Source organism: Terrapene carolina, unplaced genomic scaffold (assembly GCF_002925995.2).
Source record: "Terrapene carolina triunguis isolate 2854851 unplaced genomic scaffold, T_m_triunguis-2.0 Scaffold231, whole genome shotgun sequence".
In the NCBI taxonomy this organism is placed as follows: domain Eukaryota; kingdom Metazoa; phylum Chordata; order Testudines; family Emydidae; genus Terrapene; species Terrapene triunguis.
Genome location: NW_020664582.1, coordinates 19,236,177 through 19,260,813, shown reverse-complemented (window position 1 = coordinate 19,260,813; position 24,637 = coordinate 19,236,177). Strand labels below are relative to the sequence as shown.

The window sequence follows — 24,637 nt, the reverse complement described above, 5'->3', positions numbered from 1 at the left end:
CTCTGAACACAGGACCTATGGCAGACAGAAAAAGAAGCTGAGGTTTGGATGTTATTTACTAGTGTCCCTCAGACAAAGTTCTTCTCTGACTTGCTCACTTCAGTTACATCTCATCAAATTGACTTCTTGGAATCAAGTTACTTCTCATCCTGTATCAGTCTTACTGAGAGAGTCTGTCAAATGCTTCTTAAACACAGTATCACCCGGCCTTTAGTGTAGCTGGACCAATGCTTCTAATCAGATTCTGAATTTTTGGTCCACAAAATGAGGTAATTGGTCAAAATTCAAGTTTACAGCCCAGGTCAGCCACCAAGTGAGAAATGAATATTGAGAACAGGGCTGCCAGTGCTGAACATCTACAAATATATCTGATATGTCCAAGTTGTCAGCATTTCCCACCTGCTCCTTTCATCACGCGCGTCAATAATTAGAAGCTCCCTCCCTGTCAGCCTCCAGATAAGTTGCTCAGAGATGATCCTGGGCCCAAGACATTTCTCAACTTTAGCTAACATCACTTGTTCCTGATCTAGTAGAGATCTCACACCAGATTTCCATTCCCCAGGGTGTTTTATTCCCTTGGGCAGTGCACATTGCAGCCGACCTACTCATCATGAAATAGATTTTGTTCTTTGAACTATAAAGGCAAAAGAAAAGGTTCACGTATTAAAATTATATATTGTTTTTAACCAAACCTAATAAACCCTGCAGTTATTTACCTAATGGCCATTTAAACATGTAGCAAAACTCCACTGATTAACTCTTTATGTAAAGACAGGATTTTAAATTTGTACATCTGGAATCCAACTTCCGTAGTTCCAACACAGCTCAGACATGACAGGATCTCTCTCTAGGGCAGCACGTTCAGCACAAGGTCGTCTGTGATATATAGGCTAGGCCATCACTATTACTGCCTAAGAGACTCTTAGGGAGGTCACAAAGAGCAAGACCCAGGAGAGCCCATAGCACAAAACAAGACATTAGAAGATGAAACTTGCTTCTCTTAACACAAAGCAATAGTATCAGAAATGTCCCCGTTCAAAGGTTAGGGGCAGAGAGGAAGATGTGAGTGATGACACTACATAGCATTAAGTGATGCTGGATCCTTACACATCTCAGCTACATGTAATGATGTAAGGCAGAAGTCAAAAGGTCATGTGCCTTTAACCAACGAAAAAGTGGAAGTGGAAGTATATGACCCCTCCCAATCTAAGCAGTGAAGAGATAAACCTTCCCTTTAAATTGCCCTGCCCAGAATAGTATGGGTTCATCTGCATAAGAGCCTCTCAACAAAGCAGTGTTGTTATCCTCAGATAACACCCCACAAGCAGTGTAGTTTCATCCGTACACGCATAAGCCTCCATGGAAGAGCAATGCACTCCACAGTAAGCCAGCGTGGTTATCACACCTCTCATCAGAGCACTGTAGATACACCTGTATAACACCTCTCCCTATGCAGAAAGTAATGGGAAAATGCCAGTATGCTGGTAATTCTGTAGAGTTTTGGGTGGACAGGGTGACTAAACTGGATATCTGCAGTTGGAATCTTCCCCAGAGAATCAGATGATTTATTTCACAATTCCAATTTTAGAAATACTCACAATCTGAGGGAGAGGAACATTGGTCAGGCAGGTATGCAAATGGTGAAGCCCAAGAGCTTTGTTTGTGACAAGAAAGGCTGTCCGTTTACAGTAGACAGCTTTTTAAAAGCAGATATACACTGATATTCATTGTGGTTTGGTTCCATTACAACAGGATTTCTACCTGGCTGGGACTTGGTAATGGTTTCATTGCTTGAAGATCAACCTAATATTAAGTTCTCTTCTTCGGACACTCTGGAGAGTGACCAACAAGACAACCTCATGCAGACACAAGGGGACCCAAGCTCCCCAGCTCAGCAAACTGTGAGTAAGACATGCAATCTTTTTTCTCCTTTCCAACAAGGACAAGCCCAGCTACAGTGCTTAACAGTTGGTATACTGGGACTCAGATTTGTCCAGCCAAAGAAATAACACAAGAATAAATTCAGAAATCTTTATGGTAACAGAAGGTACCAAGAATGCTGAATTGGTGTACAAGAGCAAACATTTAAATTATATTTCTGAAGGTTTCAGAGTAGCAGCCGTGTTAGTCTGTATCCGCAAAAAGAACAGGAGTACTTGTGGCACCTTAGAGACTAACAAATTTATTAGAGCATAAGCTTTCGTGGGCTACAACCCACTCTATATGCATCCGAAGAAGTGGGTTGTAGCCCACGAAAGCTTATGCCCTAATAAATTTGTTAGTCTCTAAGGTGCCACAAGTACTCCTGTTCTTATATTTCTGAAGTGTCAAAAGCTTACACATGGTGCTGAATTGTAAGCCCTATGGTAACTCTTCTACTGGATTCTCAGTACTCAGGTACAAAAACAGGCAACTTACCTCTAATAGGAATCAGTTATTTTACAACTGGTGGTGTTTTTGAAATTATTTTTATACTGTTTCTTTACTGAACCATAGAAATTAGAGATTCAAAGGATAAACCCATCTTGTCCATCCCCTGCCAATGGAGGATATCACCAAGTGCTTGCTTCAGACTTGGTTGTGACTTTAAGTCATGAAATGAAAGAAATTCTCTGACTGTTACTGCTCACATATTCAACCTGTCAGCTTGCTAAAAAAAGAATGCTGTAATGTTATAGCTGATGATTTTGGCATGTCTGTGTCCACCACCTGGTTTGGTACATTGCATTCAACTACAGTGAAAGCAAATATCATGATTCCATCATGAAAATTCCAGGTGGTGGATTAACAGTATAGTTGTCCAAACAGCTTGGCACCTCTATGATTTTATAATACTTCTTGGTGAAACAAAAATGGCCTACCTGCAGACATGTTTCGCTTGATTGAAGAATGAAAAGGGAAGGACAGTTATAAAAGAATATTACAATTGGTTTTCATTCATACATCAAGCCAAAAATGGCCCGGAGTTGGATTTGCTTTTTGAATAAGTCCCTGAATGAACAGAATTTCTCTGTGAAAACCAGATTAGGACTGACTGCTGATGTTTAGTTGCAAGAAATGCTCAAATTGGCATCACACATCAGGATACATCAGCTTCCCCTTAACATCTCACTACAGTAGCTTACTGAACTAAATTAATACCTTTGATTGCCACAGCAGCAATGGGTGTAGTGCGCCTAATCCATTCAAATTGGACATGTATTTAGAAAAATTAAAAACTAGGACTCTTGACAAACAAGTTCTTATGTAGATTAGTGATCACTGAAACATTACAGGTTTTTTATGACATGCTGCAAGTTCTTCAAGGTCCCTCTCTCTGCAGGGAACACGGTATTTTCATGCAGATTTCCCTGAAGGATCTTTCTGAATCTGCAAGTCCTTCCCTGAATATGCTTCTGTAGCCCAGTGTTCACTGTATATTGAAAGTATCAGCTCTTGGAGTTCAATGGTCTTTAAATGTATGTAAATGTTGCCTTGCAGGATAATCCCAGTTTCAGTTGCCAGTCATATGATCCAGACAGCAGGACAGAAAGAAAGAGTTCAGAATCTTCTCACAGCCCAAGCCCCTCTTCTCCAACCCAGGATCAAATCCATGGGAGATTTCCTGCCAACCAAGGAATTCACTCTGGCAAGTGCAAATTTAAAGTCTCTCCCAACGCTGAGAAATTCAGAAGGTATAGCTATGAGGAAAGCACTGCAGGAAACTATGGCAGGTTCCTCAAGAGCAACAGGAACCCCTTCCATCCCTATAAGAGGGAGTTCAGTGAAGATGTCTTCCAAGAAACTCATCCAGCCCTCACACTGGATAGTAATTCCTTCAAAAATGCAAGAAGCGTTGAGGGTTTTGAAGAGCTACCAGGATCTACAGGCACTGGAGAGTCAGAGTCCTTTCCCACACATATTCAGAACATTTCCACAGAACCAACATGGTGCAACAATCTCCAATACAACCTCACAGGCCAAGATCAGAGTTCCCAAGTCATGGTGAGTTACCATACTACAGAGGGCTATCATCAGGGTCCTCAACTACTTTTGGAAATAATTCCTGTTATCCATGGCATAATGGTACCAAGAATTAGTCTTTCAAGGTTGCTGGCGAGAGTTCATAACTCTCATAACTGTTATGAACTCTCGCCAGAGTTCATATCTACTACTTTTGTTGCAGTTCCCCATGCAACTCCCTTTCCTCAATTAAAGTTAATTCTCAGAAGTCCATAGAAATTATGTCCCTATAAACCCAATATGTGGACTTGAAATATTCAACTTTCCTGACAACTAAGATTCAGGTAGACCTAACTGAGTGGTGGCTCCCATTTAGTTGGCATGCTAACATGGAAAATTGTACTGCTATATGGCATTCAGAAGGCATGTTCACAAATTGTAATGTTTCATTTCAATACTACAGGCAGCAATAAACGAGCTTCAGGACAATCTAAGATCATATTACTATAAGGAGGTTTGGGCTCTTTATATTTCATGCATGTTTTACTTGCCTTGAGACTGATAAAAGAGTAAATATAAGGAAAGGTATAAAGTCTGTAAACTCCTTTAAATTGCAACTCTTTGAAATCCATTATTTCAATTAAGAGCAGGTTTCCTATCTCCATTTCTTCCATGGTTCATCAGAAAAAGAAAGTTTTAAGGCAGAACCTTAGTGACAATGAAAAGACGGTTACCTACCTTTCGTAACTGTTGTTCTTCGGGATGTGTTGCTTATGTCCATTCCAATACGTGTGTGTGCGCCACATGCATGATCGTCGGAAGGTTTTACCCATCCGGTGGGCTGTGGAGCTCTCTGGAGTGGTGCCTTTGTGGCGGTGTATATAGGTCCCTGCCCACCCGCTGCCTGCTGTTCCTTCTTACTGCCACTGACAGTCATTGGAGCAACTGGTTTCTTGCTTTGCCAGTGTTTCTTAGCGTTTTTCCGTGTATATAGTTATTATTTTTCACTAGATCGTTAGTCAGTTTTATTAGTTAGTATGTTTAAGTTGGGGGGTTTCCCCCCGATATTTTCCCCGTCACCGGGGCATGCCGTGGCCCCAGGGGTTCAAGCGCTGCGATAGGTGCAGTAAGCCTGTGCCCAGAGGGGATCCGCACGCTGCTTGTCTAAAGTGCCTGGGAAAGGGTCCTTTGCAAGACAAGTGCACCATCTGCAGAGGTTTCAAGACCAGAACTAAGAGGGAGAGAGACTATCAAGCTCCTCTTGATGGAGTCTGCTCTTCCGCCCCAACCGGCTCAAGAGCCGGCCCCAGCAGCCTCGGTGCACAGCGCCCTGGCCTCGGTGCGGGACATCTCAGCACCGAGGAAGGACTCGCATAAGGAGCATCGGCACCACTCCCCTACGTGGAAGGCCGGCTCATCAATGCGGCACCGTTCACAATCCCCGGCCAGGGTCAAATCTCCTCCAAGCAGCCCCCCAGCTCGAAGCCGAACTTTTGATGGTGCACCCGGGGACAGAGCACCAGCCCAAATCCTGGATTCTTGCCCTCCCTTTGTGAATCATCTGTCCCACTTCTACTGTGCCTGGGGCCAGATTACTTCAGATCGCTGGGTCCTGAGCATGGTAGGGGGTGGGATATTCTATCCAATTTTGTGCCTGCCCACCTTCCCCGTCCCGCTTTAGGGACCCCTCTCACGAGCAACTCCTGCTACAGGAGGTGCAATCGCTCCTCACGCTGGGGGCAATAGAGGAGGTTCCTCAGGAGTTCAGGGGCAGGGGGTTCTACTCCCAATATTTTCTCGTCCCCAAGGCCAAGGGTGGGCTCAGATTCATATTGTTTCTGACTTACCTGAATATGCTGGTGAAAATAAGATGTGCATGTGACCTTTTAATAATGAATTTTGATTGTTTTTAATTTGCAGTTCTCTCTTGTAAACTTGAAAATTACATTTCCATACTTGTTCTCAGTCTGGCTATTCCTCTTATGCTGCTGAAGCAAAAATGTAGTTCCCTTTTATCACTTATACACTACAGTAGAACATCAGAGTTACGAACAACAGAGTTACGAACTGACTGGTCAACCACATACCTCATTTGGAACTGGAAGTATACAATCAGGTGGCAGAAGAGACAAAAAAAAAAAAAAAGTAAATACAATACAGTACTGTTAAACGTAAACTACTAAAAATAAATGTAAAGTTTAAAAAATTTGACAAGTTATGGAAACTGTTTCTGTGCTTGTTTCATTTAAATTAAGATGGTTAAAAGCAGCATTTCTCTTCTGCATAGTAAAGTTTCAAAGCTGTACTAAGTCAATGTTCATTTGTAAACTTTTGAAAGAACAACCATAACATTTAGTTCAGAGTTACAACCTCCATTCCCGAGGTGCTCGTAACTCTGAAGTTCTACTGTATATGCATTCCTTCGAATAGTCCTAAGTGGTTAAAAGACACTGCAAAGGCAGTAGGAGAACACACACTTTTTTGATATATAACACAAAAATATCAGTGATTATTTTTAAAGGGATGTAGCAGATTTAAAAGAAGATATTTAGAACACTGAGGTTGCCCTGCCAGTTTGCATCGGTTGGTAGGGAGCTCAAATCTTAATCAAGTTGCCAGGATCATTTAAAGAATGCCAGCTCTGTGGTTATTAGAAATTATCCCACTTACTCACATATTATGTGTTTAAGCTATTGATCAAATCTGTCCATCAGTCTTTATAACATAACAGTATAATTGAAAGGAAAATTGAGGTTGAGCTTCTCTCTTTTTCTGAGGTAATCTCCCTAAATGTACTGCTGCTCTCTGTTCTCTTCACTAGTACTGGATTTTGCTTGTTATCTGTTGTTACTCCTGGAAGGATAGCCAAGGATTTTGAATATTCTAACCACGTCAGCATCCCTGAGGCAAGTCTGTAGGACTCTGGCAGCACACTAAGTGTGTGGAATCCTAGACAGAGAGATGGGCAGCAGGGGAGAGGCCTATGCTGCTAAAGCCTGACCAACCTATCTGCCTTTCTTGGCAGTTTTAGAGATGGCTCCTATTCTACAACTGGATTTTCTATAGCAATCAAGCTAGCTGATGCAGTCAGTCTAGTTTGACTTTCCTCTGCAACCTGTTTCTCCATATATTTTGATTCCCAACTCTCCCTCCAGCTTTGTGCATTCCTTCTATTGACAGCCTAAAGGAGTGAGAGAAAGGCAGAAAGAGCTAAGGAGTGCAGGTTATTCTGGTCGGTGAAGAAAAAAGGACAAACAGAAATGATCATTTTCTGGATTTTTCATATTTGTGTTAGAGGATTTTAACAACAGCCCCTTTCTTTCTAAATAGCAACTGTACAAAAATCAATAAGAGGATGTGCCTTCTAACAGCTCCAGCAGATGAAATACATTCCTGTTAATACTTCTCGTTTGAGGAGAAAAGTCCAAGAAGGGCAGAGAAAACATCCAAAGGCAAACAGGAGACAGTAACTGAAAGGCTCGATGTAGTTACATGTCTGTCGTTTTCTGTAATAACTCCTTATCTGAATATATTTCAGCGGGATTCAGAGGTCAAGCTTAAGACGCCTCCCCTGGAAGGGCAGCCCAGTCTGTACTGTTACCAGCCTCCAGTGCAGCAAATGTACTGTCCCTCACACCCATTTCACCAGGTATGTGCAATGTGTGTACAACTGAATTAATTGAATGTCCTACAATATACTGGTCTGGAGACTGACTATAAAACACAAAAACTGGGTAAACAGTATCAACTAATTCTGCACTTGCTGGGAAGTTCCTACATGAACAGTCTCATGTTGCTTATGAAAAAACTGTCAAGGAGAAATAGAGATAAATGAATTTTAAACATTTTAAACACAGAAAAAATAACCTATAAACATGTTTTGGTATTGCTTATTTATTCTCTTATAATGACTCCTAGAGAAAACTGGTTCTGTTAACAAGTTAAAATATTTTACATTTGTAACTACCAGCTCCGTCTAAACCCTGGAAACCCACTGTACTCTGACAGTTGCAACAAAAATAAAATATATTTAATGTACCCTCAAACAAAAATACACATAGAAAAATATTTTAAAAATCTGGGTAGTCCACACAGCTTTAAACAGCCAAGTGCTGCTATAGCTACAAATCACCTTATCTGTACTTGATTGCCATAAACCATTTATTTTGCAGCTTTCTCACTATGATAGTGTACACCTCCTAAGATCTGCAGAAGGGGAGCCTACCTCCTGCAGATTTTAGGAGGTGCATAGATGTAGGACACCACTTGAGTAAGTGCACAAACTCCTGGAGAACCTTAGATGATTCCTTGGGGGTCTTCTGAACTTCTAGCCACTGTGAGACTTCGCGCTCTGAACACCCACAGCAGGTCTCGGGAGGCTCATGGCCCCCTGACATAGGCATTAGGAAGCTCATGATCCACTGACCCCTATAAGCCCTGCCTTAGCATGTTCTTGGGGAGTGTCCCACACCCCCATAAAACATAAGAGGGGCTATGGGCGTCCCCACCCCAGTCACATCCTCACAAGCCTTGGGAAGTTCATCAGTGCATCAACACTCCTTGGCAGGCTCCGTGGGAAGGAACAAACCTATTAAGGTGTGTAGGAGGTGGGTCAGGGATGGCACCTGTGAGATTCCTAAGGCTCAGGTGGGGAGAGGGTTTAGTGAGCCTCCTGAGGTACACAGGCTTGCAGATAGCAAATCTATGAAACCATGTGTTCCTATTACTATTACCCTTGTCTTCCCTCTGCCTCCACTCCCTCCATTATGTTCTGTACCTACCTATTACCCTTTGTAGTTAATTAGATTATAAGCTCTTCAGGACAGAGACTGTCATTTACTACGTGTTTGTACAACACCCTGCACAATGGGGCCCTAGTTCTGGCTGGGGTCTCTGGGCACTACCGAAATTCTATTAATTAACTATGTGGAGGATTGTCCTCTCCTACAGACCTCTGGGGGTCCACAGGACTGGAGCAATGCCCACCATATCTTTTCCCCACCCCTCCCCAAGACTCCTGTTCTCTGCAGCCCCCAACTCCCACACCATGCAGACATCCTACAGTGTGCAGAAGCTGAATACCCTTCCAACAGACCTTAGGAAGTGTGCAGGAGCTAAATATATCCAGGGTGGATTTGGGAGAACAGAAGCCTTGGGGCAGATGTCAGAGAGAATAGGTTTTCCTTCTACCCAGGCTATGTATAAGAAACCTGGCTAGGGCACAATGTCACTCCCTGGCATGCTGCTGTGTCTCATTGGAGCCACCAACTAGCCAAAATTAGCTTCTTAGTTCCCAACAAGCTAGGTTGATATTACAATTTTAAATCTTAGCTTTTAAAATAATTTTCTCTTTGGTTCTCAGAACTCGTTTCAACCTGAAGAGTTCAGCGAATCATAATTTCTCTATGTGACTTCTTTTTTTAAGCTATAAAGTGGCAAAAAAAGCATTACATTATTTTTTTAATTCTCATGAACAGCTCTTTTTTGGGTTCATAATTCATGAGACCTTTGCCAGATTAACCTCAAATTTAGTAGAAAAATTGCACCATCCAAATCTACCAGTGTTGAAGTGAACATTCCTTTTTTGTGGATCTGAGAGGAGTGAGTCCAAAACCAGACTTACAATGAAATGAACTATGAAGCAGCTATACAGACAGTAAAATCAGATTTCAGCCTGCTGTCATTGCACCATTCTCCCTCCACATCATATAAATATACAGCCATACACTGCATGTAACTTTAGCAGAAATACCATTTTGGCTGCTAATTAATCTGCACATTCTTTTCATGTTCTTTATTCCCTATGAAGGCAGATGTGTGACTTGATGCCAATATTGTTACTACATGTTGGCATTAACTAGATTTAAAAAAACCTACAGTGTAACCTCTGAAACACAGAAGGGAGTAGCTGAGCAAGACAAGAAGGGAGTAGCTGGGCAAGACACAACAAGCACTACATGAAAGGAAGTCTCCATCCACCTGTAGGCTGGCACTGTGACAAACCTCTCACATGTAGCTAGTTGCTATTATAATTTTCAGCATTTGTTCTTTTTATATTAATATGATAAAGTTAATGGCAATATATGCTAGCGCCCAAAGATGAAAATGACAGGCATGAGTAGCCGAGGCTGCAAGAGGTAGAATTACTGTCTAGCACCAGACACCAAGGTGTAAGTGCTGCAAATGATACAAAGTTTGGGAGAAATAGTAAGTATTGTAATAGAATGCTGTCAGTCTTCAGCAGAGCAGAACCACCACCAAAGCTTTGCCCTGCAAACCTCAACTGGAGCAGAGCAATTTGGCTTAATAAAAATGAAACACAAGCAAATGGGGCTTTTAGCCAGACAGAAGGCTGTCCAAGTCCTGCCTCAGATCTCAATCTAGAGGTGAGAGGTCAGTTCCCTCATTAATTCTGCCAGTAATTTAAAATGGTCTCCCCTTCCCCTTTAATGGGCACAAGATAGAAAATGAGTCATAAGGAAACACCTTCTTATGGACCTGAAAGTAATAGCAGACACACAGCACTTACTGACGTCACCCACCCACCATAAAACATGGACACCTTTCATGACAGTTATGCCATGTAATAAGCAGTACAAGCCCATCATACCAGACCCTTCCCCAGCCTCCAGTCCCTTAAGAAGGAGCAATGAAACCAATAAAACAGAAATAATCTTTAAAACACCCAGTTCTTGCCTCTGGTAATGACATCACAGTCATTTCCATCTCCATCTCCTTTCCTTCCAAAGAGACACTGAAACCAATAAAATCAAAATTACTGTATAAACGCCCAGTTCTCTACCCTGGTAACAACTTTGAACCCAGGAGGACAAGTCAGACAGCCTTTGGAGATGTAACTTATGGTAGTTCCGAGGGCTGCATCTTTGTCCAGTATGTATGTTACTGGAGCAGGATATAGAAAAGTGGAGAAGTTCTCCATGTCCTGTTTCTTTCACTTTTGTTTGTCACTGTTGCAAACAAGTTAATATTTTCAGTAGGTTTCTCTATATGGTTCTGGTGTGATTGCACCTGGAATACTGCATTCAGTTCTGAGCAGCTCAGAACGAAAAAGATACTGGCAAACAGGAGGAAATTCAGAGAAAAGCAACTAAAGTTACTAGGAAACTGGAGGAATTGAACCATTAAAAGTATAGCTTGAGGGGACATGATACCTATTGGCAAATATTTGAAGTGTGTAAACAAGGAGCAAGGGAAATTATTGGTCCAACGAGATATTAATTAGTAATGATGGGTAAAATTAAGAAAAGAGAAATATAAGCTAAATATTTAAGAAAAATTTCCTGACAGTGAAAGCTGTCAAAACTATAGAATAATCTCCCAAGGAAAGCAGTTAAAACCTCATGGCATGGGACTTTTGAAAGGAGGAGGGATAAAGCATTAAAAGGTGCGCAATTGAGAATACTCCTGCATGTACTGCACAGTTTGTTTTCTCCATCTCCAATTTGTGTAATTTTGTTACAGCAAAAGATATAATCAAAATGGGACGGCCATTGATTCAATTATTTACAATGCTTGGATTGGCAGAGTTCAAATCTCAAAAATAAGCTCAGTTTCTTGTTCTTAGGCTGTTAGAGACTTGATAGAATGAATTGCCTCATTTTTTTCTCAGGCCAGTAGAAGAAGATGCTTTGCTTATTTTAGGATTTATTTGTTTTCATGTGTACTCTGACACCACTCATCCTTTAGAAGTTGCATCATCATGTCTAAATTTAGTCAGCAAGCACGGAAGGCTTTGTTGTGCTTACTCTGATGGCGCAGAATGAATTTGCCCCATTGGGCTTCTGTCTTAGTTTATCTCATCTCCACTTTTAAAAAACATTCCTTCTTGTCCCCAGAGGTTTTTTTTAGTAGCTTTAATCTTTTGTCTTATTTTAGAGTTTTAGTCTTTCATGGTGTATTATTGTTTTAAGTATTTCATGCTGTTTTGTTTCTTTTTAATCTAGTAATTAATGTAATATTTTATTTCGCTATGTAGTGCCATATTGGGTTGGTGGAAGGTATCCTCAGAAATATGTTTATTGCTACTATTAATAAAGACAGTTTCTGGGAGTTTCTTGCTTCTTTTGCTTTTAAATCAATTAACTTGTCTTTTATCATGTTGTCAGTATTCCTCAGGAGGCAGTTATCCTGTAACCTATATTACCTCATCACACTATCCTTACCAGAGAATCGCTCCTCAAGGGAGTCAAGAATCCCAGCAGCCTCTGTTTCCTAAACCCATCTACTCCTACAGGTAACTACCTGTTTTTTCCCAAGTCTAAAAGTTAGGGGAACCATGCTATTTAGACACAGCCTGCCCCCAATACAGAATTTGCAACATAGTGCTTGCTCCCATTTGTTTGAAACTTATGAATCATGAAATGTCCTAGATTCTGGAGCAAAGATAGAGGGAAAGTCATATGGAAAGGAGCTCACAAACATTTCACACACTTTTGAGCACGTAAATAAAAAACTGCAGTATGTGTGTGCGCGCACATACACACTCTTTAGTTTTAATATATAAAATATATAATATTAAATTATGTGTTTGTTTTCTCACGAATATGGGGCTCCTGGCAACTGATGGTTTTTCCAGGATATGAAATAATGCTAATTCTTTTCTGCTGAATTAATGGGAAAGACAGGAAATATGTCACACACACACACACACACACACACACACACACACACACACTCTCTCTCTCTCTCTCTCTCTGGACACCACACACACACGCTCGCTCTCTCTCTCTCTTTGGAAACACAAGGGACAGCTGGTAAGCAATGTTTTCTATGAAGTTAGAGCGTTTTCCTTGTAAAGTGTGGGCTTTTTTTCCACTCTTGTACCATCTGCTTTTTCAGTGAAACTAAACCCTACGGCACTAGTGCTGCCTCCACAGTCTTCTCAGTCCCCATTGTCCTGGAGTATCTGAAATAAATCTAGCTATCCTGCACGCAGGAGGTCCTTTGGTGACCATATAACCTGTATTAGGGCTTTACACTGCCGCCCATCTCCAGTGTCTGTGTGCCATCGCAATAGCAAAGACCCTAGCGGGAACTCTTCTCCAGAGGACAGTTTGCCAAAGTAAACTACTACAAGTTAACCTCAAGTTTAAGCCCTTTGTCATTGTCAGTCTGACATTCCCCATGGGGTCTTTGGCAGCCTACGCATTTGAGCTCAGTGTTAACAAATTCACGCAGTGGCAAGACCCACCAAACTAAGTTTGAAAACCTTGGACCTGATCCTACACTTCATTACATTGGTTTTACACTGATGTAACTCTACTGAAGTCAGACCCTTTAGGTGTAGAGCAACAGTTACTGCTGCAATCCTTACACAACATAATGGATAGCCAGGAAATTACTTGTAACAGCTTCATGCAGCCTTTAGGAATCACCGGGATTCATCTTATTACAGTGAAGATCAAACAAACGAGTTGCACATGCTGTAAAGTTCTGTCTTTTTTTCTATTACCGGGAAACAAAATAATACAGGCTGAAATGTGAAGCTATCATGCCTCTTTATAATAAATTGATTTGTGTTTTATTTAAATATAACTAGTCACATAAACATGATTTTTCTATATATTTATTTACATTTTTGAAAGAGCATTCTAGAACCAGACATGCACTTTCCTGAAGAGAGATTTTCATGCCTGACTGTTAATCTTGCCGTCACTGTTTCTTCTTTGTTCCCAAAGCATCCTGATCTTCATGGCGCTCAAAAACAGTAAAACAGGGAGTCTCCCGGTCAGTGAGATTTATAATTTCATGACGGAACACTTTCCTTACTTTAAGGTGAGCTCTTCATTTTAAAAATTGCTTTCAATACCTTTCTGCTTCCCCCTTTCCTTGAGATCTGCCTGTCAGCACAGGGTAAGAGACCAGGTCCATTCTACTGAAATGGATAGTTTGCTTCTTAGAATACAAGAGCAGTATCTAACCAATGACATAGTATACATCTCCTAGCCCTTTGGTTTTCAAACTGGGGGGTGGGGAGGTGGGGTGGAGGGAGGTGGAAACACGCTGAGGTTATCAGGGGGCCACAAGCAGCACAGAGCAGGGACACTTCCAAGTCAGCTGCATCTTGCAGGCCACCACAGGCCTCATCTAATGACACCATTAGAAGGCTGTAGCCACCACTTCACTGTGCTCAGGGAGGGGGCTCTGCTCAAATTCGGGTCAGGTAGGGAGCCCTGAGGCGCCTGCACTGCAGGGGAGCCAGATTTGGTGTGTGTCTGGTGGGTCTTGTTGTAGGCTGTAGCTTCATGCGTTGGAAAGCAGCAGGGCAAAGGAGGCAGAGCCTCCCTGGCAGCTGCAAAATGGTCTCACTGGAGCAGCAGATAAGAAGGGGAGGCAGGTGGGCACCTGGTAACGGATCCTGACGGGGTATGCATGGGGGAAAAGGAGAGGAATGAACCAGGGATGCCCCTGCCTCTCTATTTCCTGCAGGCACCCAGCACCCACCCACAACCTGCCTCCCCTAGGCACCCAGCGCCTGCCACCCCCTGCATCTTCCCATGCAACTCAACCCCTGCCTCCCTCTCTCCCCCGCATTGCCAGTTTAGATGGCTGGGCTATCGCTCTCCTGTCTTCCGTGGCAGATGGAAGGGGGCGCATAGGACATGAATCTCCGAAGGGGGATACAGCCAAAAAAAAAAAAAAAAAGTTTGGAACCTCTGCCTAGTCCATGAGTCTAGTGTGTACTCAACACACTACCCTAGGCTATGCAGAAGGGATGAGTATTGTATAGGCACAGCGGTTCTCAAACTGTGGATCATGACCCCAAAGTGGGTCGCGACCTCGTTTTAATGGGGTTGCCAGAGCTGGCATTAGACTTGCTGTCACAGCACTAGTCCAGAGCAGTAGCAACAAAAGACCATCAATCCCCATCAGCATCTTTATAATAGAGTTTAATGCAAGGTGCACTCTTATTTTATACTGTTATGTCACAAGGGACTCAGCTATTTGGCCAAAAACAAACAGGAAATTAAACAACATGACAGTGACCTGGAAAAGTGTTTTTTGTTTTTTTTTTTTAAAAGGCAGATCACAAGGAATCTAGAAGTTAGACAAAATATGCTGCTCCAAATCAAGGAGTAATTCAGAGTCTTGAATTTGTTCTCTAAAAAAATGACAGTCGCCTTCCCCTTATTTTTAACACCAGGTACATGAACAGGTACATGAATTAATAGCATGCTAAACTATGATGCCTCGTGGCACAATGCACAAATTATGTGATCTAAAGCCAAGTATTGCATCTTTATTTGAGGACTATATTATTTTCTAGAAGAATAAATTCAATACATTTCAAATCAAAAAGTCAGTTTATTAAAAACATATCAAAATATACATTTTATAAACATAACCATAAACACTCCTGTATTTATTCACTAGTTACTGAAGTTACACTGCCTTATGCTTCACACCAGATTAATAAAAGAAGCTGTTCCAGACCCAATGCTGCTATTGCTAACACAAATACATAGAATTCTTAGGAGTGGGAGAACCTTGCTCCACTAAGTCCCTCTTCCTGTTCCTGCCCTTTGAATGTGTTCCTGATATAGTGTAAAATAGCAGTGAAACATCCATCCTTTCCTTAAACACATTTTTCTGCATATATTCCACTACAGCCTTTGAGTATCAATTGCCCACTCCAGTAACAGTCAGAGAGAAGGTGCCATTTCTGATACCTTTCCCTCCCATTCATGACTCCACAAGATGTCAACTCCTTGGAGTGTGAACAGTTCTTTTCTCATATCCTTGTGTCCCCTCACTTAAGTCACTTAAAAACCACAATGAGAATGAGGTTCTCCTCCTCCGCTCAATCCAAGTGTGCTATAAATAGAATGACAGAGGGTACTGCTGGGACAATCACACATTTTGCAAGAAGAATCTTTTTGCACGTTAGTTTTATAGTCAACTAAATTCCATAATTTCATCCCAAACATCCTTAAAATAAACATAGAAAATGACAGAACTGTATCTTTTACTTTGGGGCAATCAGTTCTAGCTGTATCTAATCTATAAAATTACCAGAGTCATCCACCATACAATAGGTTACTGCCCTATGAACTACTTGTTCTCTTTGGAAGTCTTCGTCAAGATCCTTGTGAAGTAGTTCCCTTTATGTTATCCTCAGCAGTCAGGCAAAAATAGTTTTGTTTTTTTCTATCAAAAATCACTCAGTAGTTACCAGAACATGGAGCCAAGGGTGGGGAAGCAATTACAGCTGGGGAGAAACCATATAGTACAAATGCACATGGGATCTTGCTGGGAGACATTAGATGACACAAGCCCAGTCAAATTAACTTCTACTCACTGCCACAGCAAATGCAATTTCTATGATGCAACAGTCTCATTTCTAGTTGAAACAGAACAATCCAACTCCTACGTCCTAAAAAAAATCCATACAGCTAAAGTGGAATTGCTCTTTGAAGTACCTCTCCCTTCTCTTGAGAGCCAGATTTAAAGAGAAAGAGTTTTGCAAGATCATAAAACTCTTTAAACTTCAAGAGGCGGTCACGATCAATGGGCCTGTGCAGAGTAACACTAATTTATGTATATATAAATTGGAGATAAAAATACTGCCAGTGGTCTGGAGGTTAGAAAAGTTTGTGGTCTGATGGGACCATAACACAAGGTATTTTCCCTCTCTTAAATTCTACACTCCCTCCCACCATACTGCTTGGTGTGAGACAGGAGCCAGTTAGTTACCAGGTTCCAACTGTAGAACAGCAGCTTTGGTGATCAAAGCTCATTAATACTGGACAAGAAAAGTCTTAACTTAAAAAAACAGTTACCAAGAGAAGATGCATCATTAACACATTGTTGGACCATGCTGACAACTGAACTGGGTAAAGCGTTAAATTTTCCCTGACAAGCATCTTTGAGATCTTGATGTCAGAACCAATTCATCGCCTGGCATCACTCTTCAGAACCAGTCCTCTTACTAATAGTTTTAGGAACATCTAAAACAAAAAAGTATTTCAAAGCATGTGCCCCACCCTTTCTGAAAACCTCTGGGAAGCATATGCCACTCCCCACTTTCTCTACTGCTGAGCAGAAACATTAATTATCCTTATTAGGCAGGGACAGGGCAGACATATAATCTTTCATTTATAGGGCTAGAAATAAAATCTCATGTTCTGCTTTTTAAAAAGCTATATCATTCACTATCAAGTATACACTGGACGTAAGGGGAACATCTTTATTGTTTATATTTGGAATTGGTTGGCATCAACTTAAAGATGACCTGCAAAGGGGAACAAAATTGGGCTACTGCCCTTATTTGCTGCTTTGTGGTGGATAAAGACGGCCCAATTTTTCTGCTTGTTTTTTTAAATTAGAATTAAAGTCCTCACTCACCCTGAAGACTCTGATGAACTAATAAAATGGTGATGTCACATGAGTCAAGAAAGTGAAAGCTGAGCTATTAAGAGGGGAATCGATTTTTTTCAGATTGGCTCATACGCTGTTTTTTTGTTTTTGTTAACATCTATTTAACCTCTGTCACTAATTAATATTTTGAATAAAAGAAGCCCTTGTTAAAGATCCAACACCCTCACCCATTCAATTAAGGTGTCAAGGACACTCAGTAAATAATCCTTATACCACTCAGTTGTCCTCCAACAAAGCTAAGGAAAACCAAATTTTAGATTCCTGATACCACTTCTCTTTTCAAACTTCAGTTCTAAATAGACAGTGATGAAAAAAATCCAGTATGTGAAATTATACCTGTAAGTAAAATAAATGTCAGATAGAAATCTTTCTTCTTGTTTTGCATTTCTAGGCCTATACAATGGAGAAAATCTTGCTTCTGCTGTAGGTTTTTTCCTTCTACTCTATCTGAATCTTTGTGATTAAGTGCAGAATTTCCCCTCAGGGCAAGGAGGGAACGGTTTTTATCTCACTGATCAGAGAGTTCTTGAATAAAAATGGCGGGGGTGGGGGGCTTATTTTATTGAAGCAATTATATGTATTGTTCAATCTAAGAACCTCCCAATTTTAACAACTGGCTTAAAAATAAAGGTGAAAAAAAGACAGTAGTCAGGTGTGGAAACTGTTTTGCCTCATCTAGAAGGCTAGTGACTCAGCCTAATAGTTATACAATTTGCTAACACACAAAATTACACCCATAGTAACATGCTAAGTCCTATTTGATGTCTATTGTGACACTCAGGTGAAGTCCAAATAATGTGTAGCCATTCGGTTATTTGCTTGAATTTTTTCTAGATGTTCTGAAGTGGACTAAAGATGAACCTTCTTTGTATAGTTAATTCTTCTTTTGATTTTTGTGAGCTCACTCTTAAATGATCCAGTGGCCACTCCTGTGCAAAAATTGCTAGTTGGAACGTGGTGACTGTCCCACAAACTTCCTTGCATCTTAAAATGTCATGTTTTTCCATCACTGCTAACCTCTGGCATATTGTCCTTATAATCCAAAAAGAAGAAGCAACACAACTATTATCAGCCAAAAGCTATACCTAAATATGATTTCAAAAGCACTTTAAAACATTAAACAAAATGAAGGGCAAACTTATTTGTCAGTGCTAGGTACTGCCATGTGAAAAGTCATGGGTTTATTCCGGTCTCAGCCTTTTGATCTGGCATGCAGCCTTACTGTTTTGAGCTATGAACTTGCAAATCTCATAAACAAGAACTGGTCAGTACTAGGACAGCAGACCAAAAAAAAAGGAAAAACTGAGGGTGCTGCAGGAAGTGATAATAGTGATTATGGGCCTAACTGAAAGCCCACTGGAGTCAATAGAGGTCTTTCCATTGACTTCTATGGGCTTTGGAACATACCCTCAACATGTGACACCATTCTCTGTGAATCAGCATTGAACCAATGCCCCACTTACGATAAGTTGCACTGAGCATCTCTTGGATGAGGAAAGGATGTTGTGCTTCTAGAAGGAAGGCCTTTTGGGTAAAAGAGATGTTCTGTCTGACCATATGTGATCATTAAGGATCCAACAGTACTTTTCATCCATTGTAAAATACTGGACATTATCATGTAACTACACTTCATAAAAAAAATCGGCTTGAGAATGGGAATGAGTAATCATGAGTTTCTACTCTTGAAAAGTTCCTATCAGAAAAATGTTCCTGACAGTGAGTTCTACATAAGATTGTGGAACAAATTCTTAAGGGAAGTGGTGAAAGAATCATTGCTGGGATCTTTGAAAACTAAACTGGTCAAAACATAGACAAATACATGCCGGAAACAATCTTGTGAAGGTCCTTTTGGGAAATGAATAGATCTGAACTAATGACCCTTTTCCAGCTCTAATTTCTTTGGGCAGCCTCTCTTTCAAACCACTGTGCGTTGGCAGCTCTTTACCTTCATTAACAATACACAAAGCTATCCTTTCAGCAGAGAACTTGAGACACCGTAGAGATATATTTGGGAATCTATCTTCCAGTTCACGTCTTAGTTTGAATTCGTTTTTCTAGACAGCTCCAGACGGTTGGAAGAACTCTGTACGCCATAACTTATCCTTGAACAAATGCTTTGAGAAAGTTGAAAACAAGTCAGGTGGCTCTTCTCGGAAAGGCTGTTTGTGGGCACTGAATCCGGCCAAAATTGATAAGATGCAGGAAGAGCTTCAGAAATGGAAAAGGAAAGATCCAGTTGCTGTGAGGAAGAGTATGGCAAAGCCAGGTTAGTAATATGCTAGTGCATTAGTTCTCAAACAGTGATAATACACTGCCTGCTGCTAAGAAGGGTTCTGTGGAAATATTTTGAGAATCAAGCAATAGAGGAGGATTTGAGTGCTGAGAAGGGACATGATCCATGTCCAAGGCCTCTTGCTTATTAAATGGGTGGCAGCACAGAAATGTAGGATTAGGGCTAGAGTAACAGCTGTTTTTGCTGAGAGACTTCCAAACATTCATAATGCTACAGACGAAAAGGCACCCTAGAGCTAAGAGGTGTATTCCCTATCATTTCAGTGAAAGATGCATCTCCCTTGACATCTGTCTAATCTTTGATACAAAAGAGACAGAATTAAGCACTGAGGAATAAAACTGGGGTTATTTAGCATGCAACTATCCCATCTTTGAATAAAAAAAAATGTACTTTATGAAACACTCACTTGAGATTGATGGGTACTCCCTGGGTTTGTTTTTCCACACTAGGTACCAATCTCATTGCCGTTTTAAGGTTGGCATTTTCTTCTCGTGTTCATTTTCTGAGCAACACTAAAATTCCAGTTGCAACTTAGGGAGACTCACAAGCTCAATGTTGGGTAGGCATTAACAGCCCTACATCAAATTGTAATTTATTTTTGTTCTGTTTTTGTCTTTTAGAAGAACTTGACACATTGATAGGAGATAAGGATGAAAAACTAAGATCTTCAACGGTGTCCTGCAATCCAACTGGTGTGGCAAGTTCAACAGTTTCCAGACAGATGTCAGTCCAGCCCCATTCTCTGTCTGAGCCATCCCTGTCGTCTAATATCCGACAGCCTTTACACGCTATTCACACAACAGGACCTCTACGTGCCAAGAACCCACTACCAAGTTTGCTTGGGGGGCACCAAACTCCATGTTATACATCACCACAGGTTTTCCCTCAGATCTCACCTACCTTAATGCAACGATCACCTGGTATCCCTCAGAGCATCTTCCCTTCTGCAGATACTCAAATTGAACTTAGAGCACAACCTAGCACCACCCAAGACTCACCTTTGCCAGCCCAGACCCCTCCCATACATGGTATGAAGATGTTGACAGAGCATTCCACAGCCAGGACAATGCAGGACACACTCATGCAAGAAGCAGACATGAGCAATGATATTGATGCTCTTAACCCTTCCCTGATTGACTTTGATCTCCAAGGTAAGTGCCTGATATTTCACTAAATGTTTATTTGCTATTTGCACACTTATGATATCAAGACCTAACCATAGAAGAAATCTCCTTTTCTCCTTGCATGCATGAAAAAGCAACTACTAGACAAGTGCCATTAGTTCTTTTCTTCGGCTACTTGTCCTTTCCACAGCCAGAGAAGAGCAGTTCACTAGGATTCATTATCTCATGCAGTATAGAATTTAATATTACTTATAGAGAATGTTACCTAGAGAAGACATCGTTTAGAACCAGAGCTTGGAAAACTGTTTACTCCCTGCAAAATCTGCGGTCCCTAAATACTGTACAGTAATGCAATATGTCAAATGTAGCCCTCCACCTCATCACACATATTTCCTAAGTAAAAAGTATCCCAGACATAGTTATTAGATGAATGTCAGATACAATATCACGAGAAGAAGAAAACATGTTTTTATTTGAGTGCATGGTACATAATTTTTGGTTGCATTCACCCTTATTGTTATAATCCTCTTCCAGTTTTTGGCTAAAAAAAAAAAAAAAAAAAAATACCTTACTCCTTATGCAATTTACCACAGATGTTTGAGTGATCACTTCACTGACGACCTACACTTGGTAAAGTTTGCTGAAATGATTGTGTAGTGCAGACATCCAAGCTCCTGTTCTCAGCCAAACAAATCTTCCTTTGACTAGATATAGTGCTCAAGGCCCAAATCACCCTTCCACTGCAAAAATAATCATCAGTGGAAGAGCCAAAGTTAGGTGAAAAATCTATGGCTTAGAGGCTGTAGAGCTCCTGATGGATCATGCCATAGGAAGGGTAGGGTTTGCCCAGCTGCAGGGGACAAGAGGCATACCAAACGTCCTCATGGAAATACAACAGAGTACAGCAGTAGAAACGGAAGAGGCACAGTGCAAGCCTGTGAATCCAATAGGGTTGAGTGCACATCATTATCATGGCAAGGCACTGGTGCAAAATATTGTTCCAGCTCCATTGACAACAAGATCTAAGGCAACGGGGAACAATGGTATCAGAAGCTGCCAGACCATCTCCAAATGATCAAAAAAACCTGTAGCGTATAGATTTCTCCATTAGTTACTGATGACTAAACAGGTGGATTTCTAAGTGCACCATTCTGCACATTTTGAAATACAAAATTCAACAGTCCATTCCTCTCTCTTGGCTCCTCACCACTTCTAAATACCTTATTTTGTGTACACACATATTTGTGTTCCCTGTACTCTGTACCTTTGACCCCCCTGGCATGATGCCACCAAGCACCAGCGCTGCTGTTGCACAAGTTTTTCAGCCATTCCATCTTAAATTACTTCCCTTTCTCTACTCTATGGCCTTTTTTATTCTACAAAATGATCTGGCCTTGGGTTTGGGGTTTACTGTCTAATAAGTAAAAAATGGGACTTGTTAAGTTGTCAAACATCTCACAAACTTAAGGCCAATTCAGACTTCATTTACATGGAGTACGTCAAATTTATTCTAGGAAGAGGGCTAAATTATATTTCACATTATGATGCATAAACCGTAGTTACAAATTTAGGGAGATATACTCCCCCATATCCACAGAAAGTCTCCCGCAATAAGTGAGCGGAGAATATGGCCCTCATGCAGTAGCTTAACTTTTAATCAGTGTCACCTTTGCGTTCTGCATCATTCAGTGAGAAACGGCAGTGTACACTTTTAGGACAAGCAGCATTTCTGATGTTTGCTTATTTGACCATTCATACATGCAGTTTTAAAAGCTGTTGCTTCTTTCAGTTGAAAATTCATCAGTTCACATTTTCAAAGGCATGTTCACGACAATATGGGCTAGAAATTAGTTTTAAATGAAAGTATATATGCCGCTGAATGTGAATTTGTCAGCTGATGATGTAAAACAGTTCTTGCTGTCTGTTTTATCTCACAAGCGCTCAGTAGTAGACATGATGCACCAAGAGTGCACTCACTAGTATCTCTTACATAAAAGAAACAAAAGCAAACACGCACACACGAAAGCTGAAGACTACATCAGTGTGTTGGTTTTGTTTTTTGTTATAGGAAATCTTTGGGAAGAACTGAAAGATGACAGCCTGGCTGTGGATCCCTTGGTTCTCATTTCAACATCCCCAATATCCTCTCAGTGCTTCCCTTCTCACTATCAGATGGATAGTAACAGCAGCAGCAATACCCTCACCACCCAGAATAGCACTCCACATAGCAGCTTACCCGACTTACAACTCACTACTCTTTACTCTGCCTTTATGGAACTGGATACAGTGTCCACAGCCTACTTGAATAATTCTGGATCCAAGCCTATAGCACTAGTGTGAACCACAAAACAACCCAGTTACATTATTTTTGTCCCAATACAGTCTTAACAGTCACACTGTCTGTCTTACTCTTTGCACCTTCCAGTAAAATAAATCAGAACTGTGTCCATTTGAATAAGAACTATCTTTTTTCCCCAGAACTGATCTGCAGGAAATTCAAGACCGCTCTCATACTATTGGTAGCGTATTTTTTTAAATGTTGAAAAAAATATGGCTCACTAGCTTAAAGCCAAAGTGATGTTGACCAATACAGCCATTAATAGCTTAATCAAACCACCCATCTTTTGTATTTTCATAAACCAAATGAGCACCTGGAGAAAAGAAACAACTATCAAATATTTTTATGAAAGGTATTTACAACTTAATGCGTAAATCAAGGCATACAGAAATAAAATCTTCTCCAAACACTTTTCTGAAGTTAGTGATGTCCACAACTTCTGCTGCAGACCACTACAGAAAATGCACATATTAAAAACATTTTCACAACCTCCTCAAAAGAAAGTTTGGCTGAAAGACACACATATACTGCAAACTATGCAAAAATTATGAGAGGATTAGCCTCCTGACAAAATAAAACAAAAAGCAATAAATACACTGTAGCAGGAAGTTTCACACATTTTAATGTGTTTAAAAAGGAATCAAAACTTTTTTTAAAGATAAAACCAACAATTTAGTAGAATTTTTACGTGGCGGGAAAATTATTCATATTTAGTCCCTATTTTTATCCAGATGGGCTGAGGAGGAGGAGGAGGTATTTCACAACCTTTGAATCAAGATGTTGAAGAATACACACAGAGAACCAGCCACAACATTTTTGTGAAGTACCGTTGTATTGGATACTTTCTATTAAAATAGGATTTGAAATGGTTATTAAAAGTATGGTGTCAAGAACTTTTCAAATCATTTCAAATGAGATAGAAATTATATTTAAAAATAGCTATACCTGATTCTGGAAGAGGAAAAAAAGAGCAGCAGAAAATACCAGGGAATAATTTTTGTATGTAGAGGAAGGGTCTGGACAGAATACCAAATCATAATCCTTTGTGGTTGATTATTTTTCTGACAATGTCCATAGAAAGTGAAACCACTTTTGTCTCATGGAATCACAGAATATCAGGGTTGGAAGGGACCTCAGGACGTCATCTAGTCCAAGCCCCTGCTCAAAGCAGGACCAATCCCCAACTAAACTTCTTTTCAAATTAAATGCTATTTAAATTTTGCATCTGGATGGTCTAGTGCAGTGGTTTTCAACCTTTTCTCAGTTTGGGACCCTTAAAAAATTTCAAATGGAGGCGCAAACCCCTTTGGAAATCTTAGACATGGTCTGCAGACCCCCACAGGTCCACAGATCCCAGGTTGAAAATCCCTGACTCCAAAGCCTTCCTAAAGAGACTCTTTATGGGCCTGTCAGGGAGTCTACAGGTTTGACTGACATGACCCTTACTCTACCTACTCACAGGCAAAGCGAGCAGAGTGACAAATACAGGAGAGTTTGCCAAGCTGCCCAATATACAAGGCAAAATGGGGAGTGCTAGGTAAA

At 40.8% G+C, this 24,637-nt stretch overlaps 1 protein-coding gene across 1 annotated transcript; it reads left to right on the top strand.

The window, feature by feature from the left end:
• The first annotated feature begins 1,778 nt into the window (after nt 1-1,778).
• On the top strand, nt 1,779-23,242 carry FOXN1 (forkhead box N1). Its single transcript, XM_024194352.2, has 8 exons — nt 1,779-1,901; nt 3,481-3,984; nt 7,481-7,591; nt 12,069-12,196; nt 13,641-13,737; nt 19,399-19,606; nt 20,254-20,784; nt 22,826-23,242. The coding sequence occupies exons 1-8, from the start codon at nt 1,779-1,781 to the stop codon at nt 23,095-23,097; spliced, it is 1,974 nt and encodes a 657-aa protein (XP_024050120.2). The 3' UTR covers nt 23,098-23,242.
• Nucleotides 23,243-24,637: the final 1,395 nt, after the last annotated feature.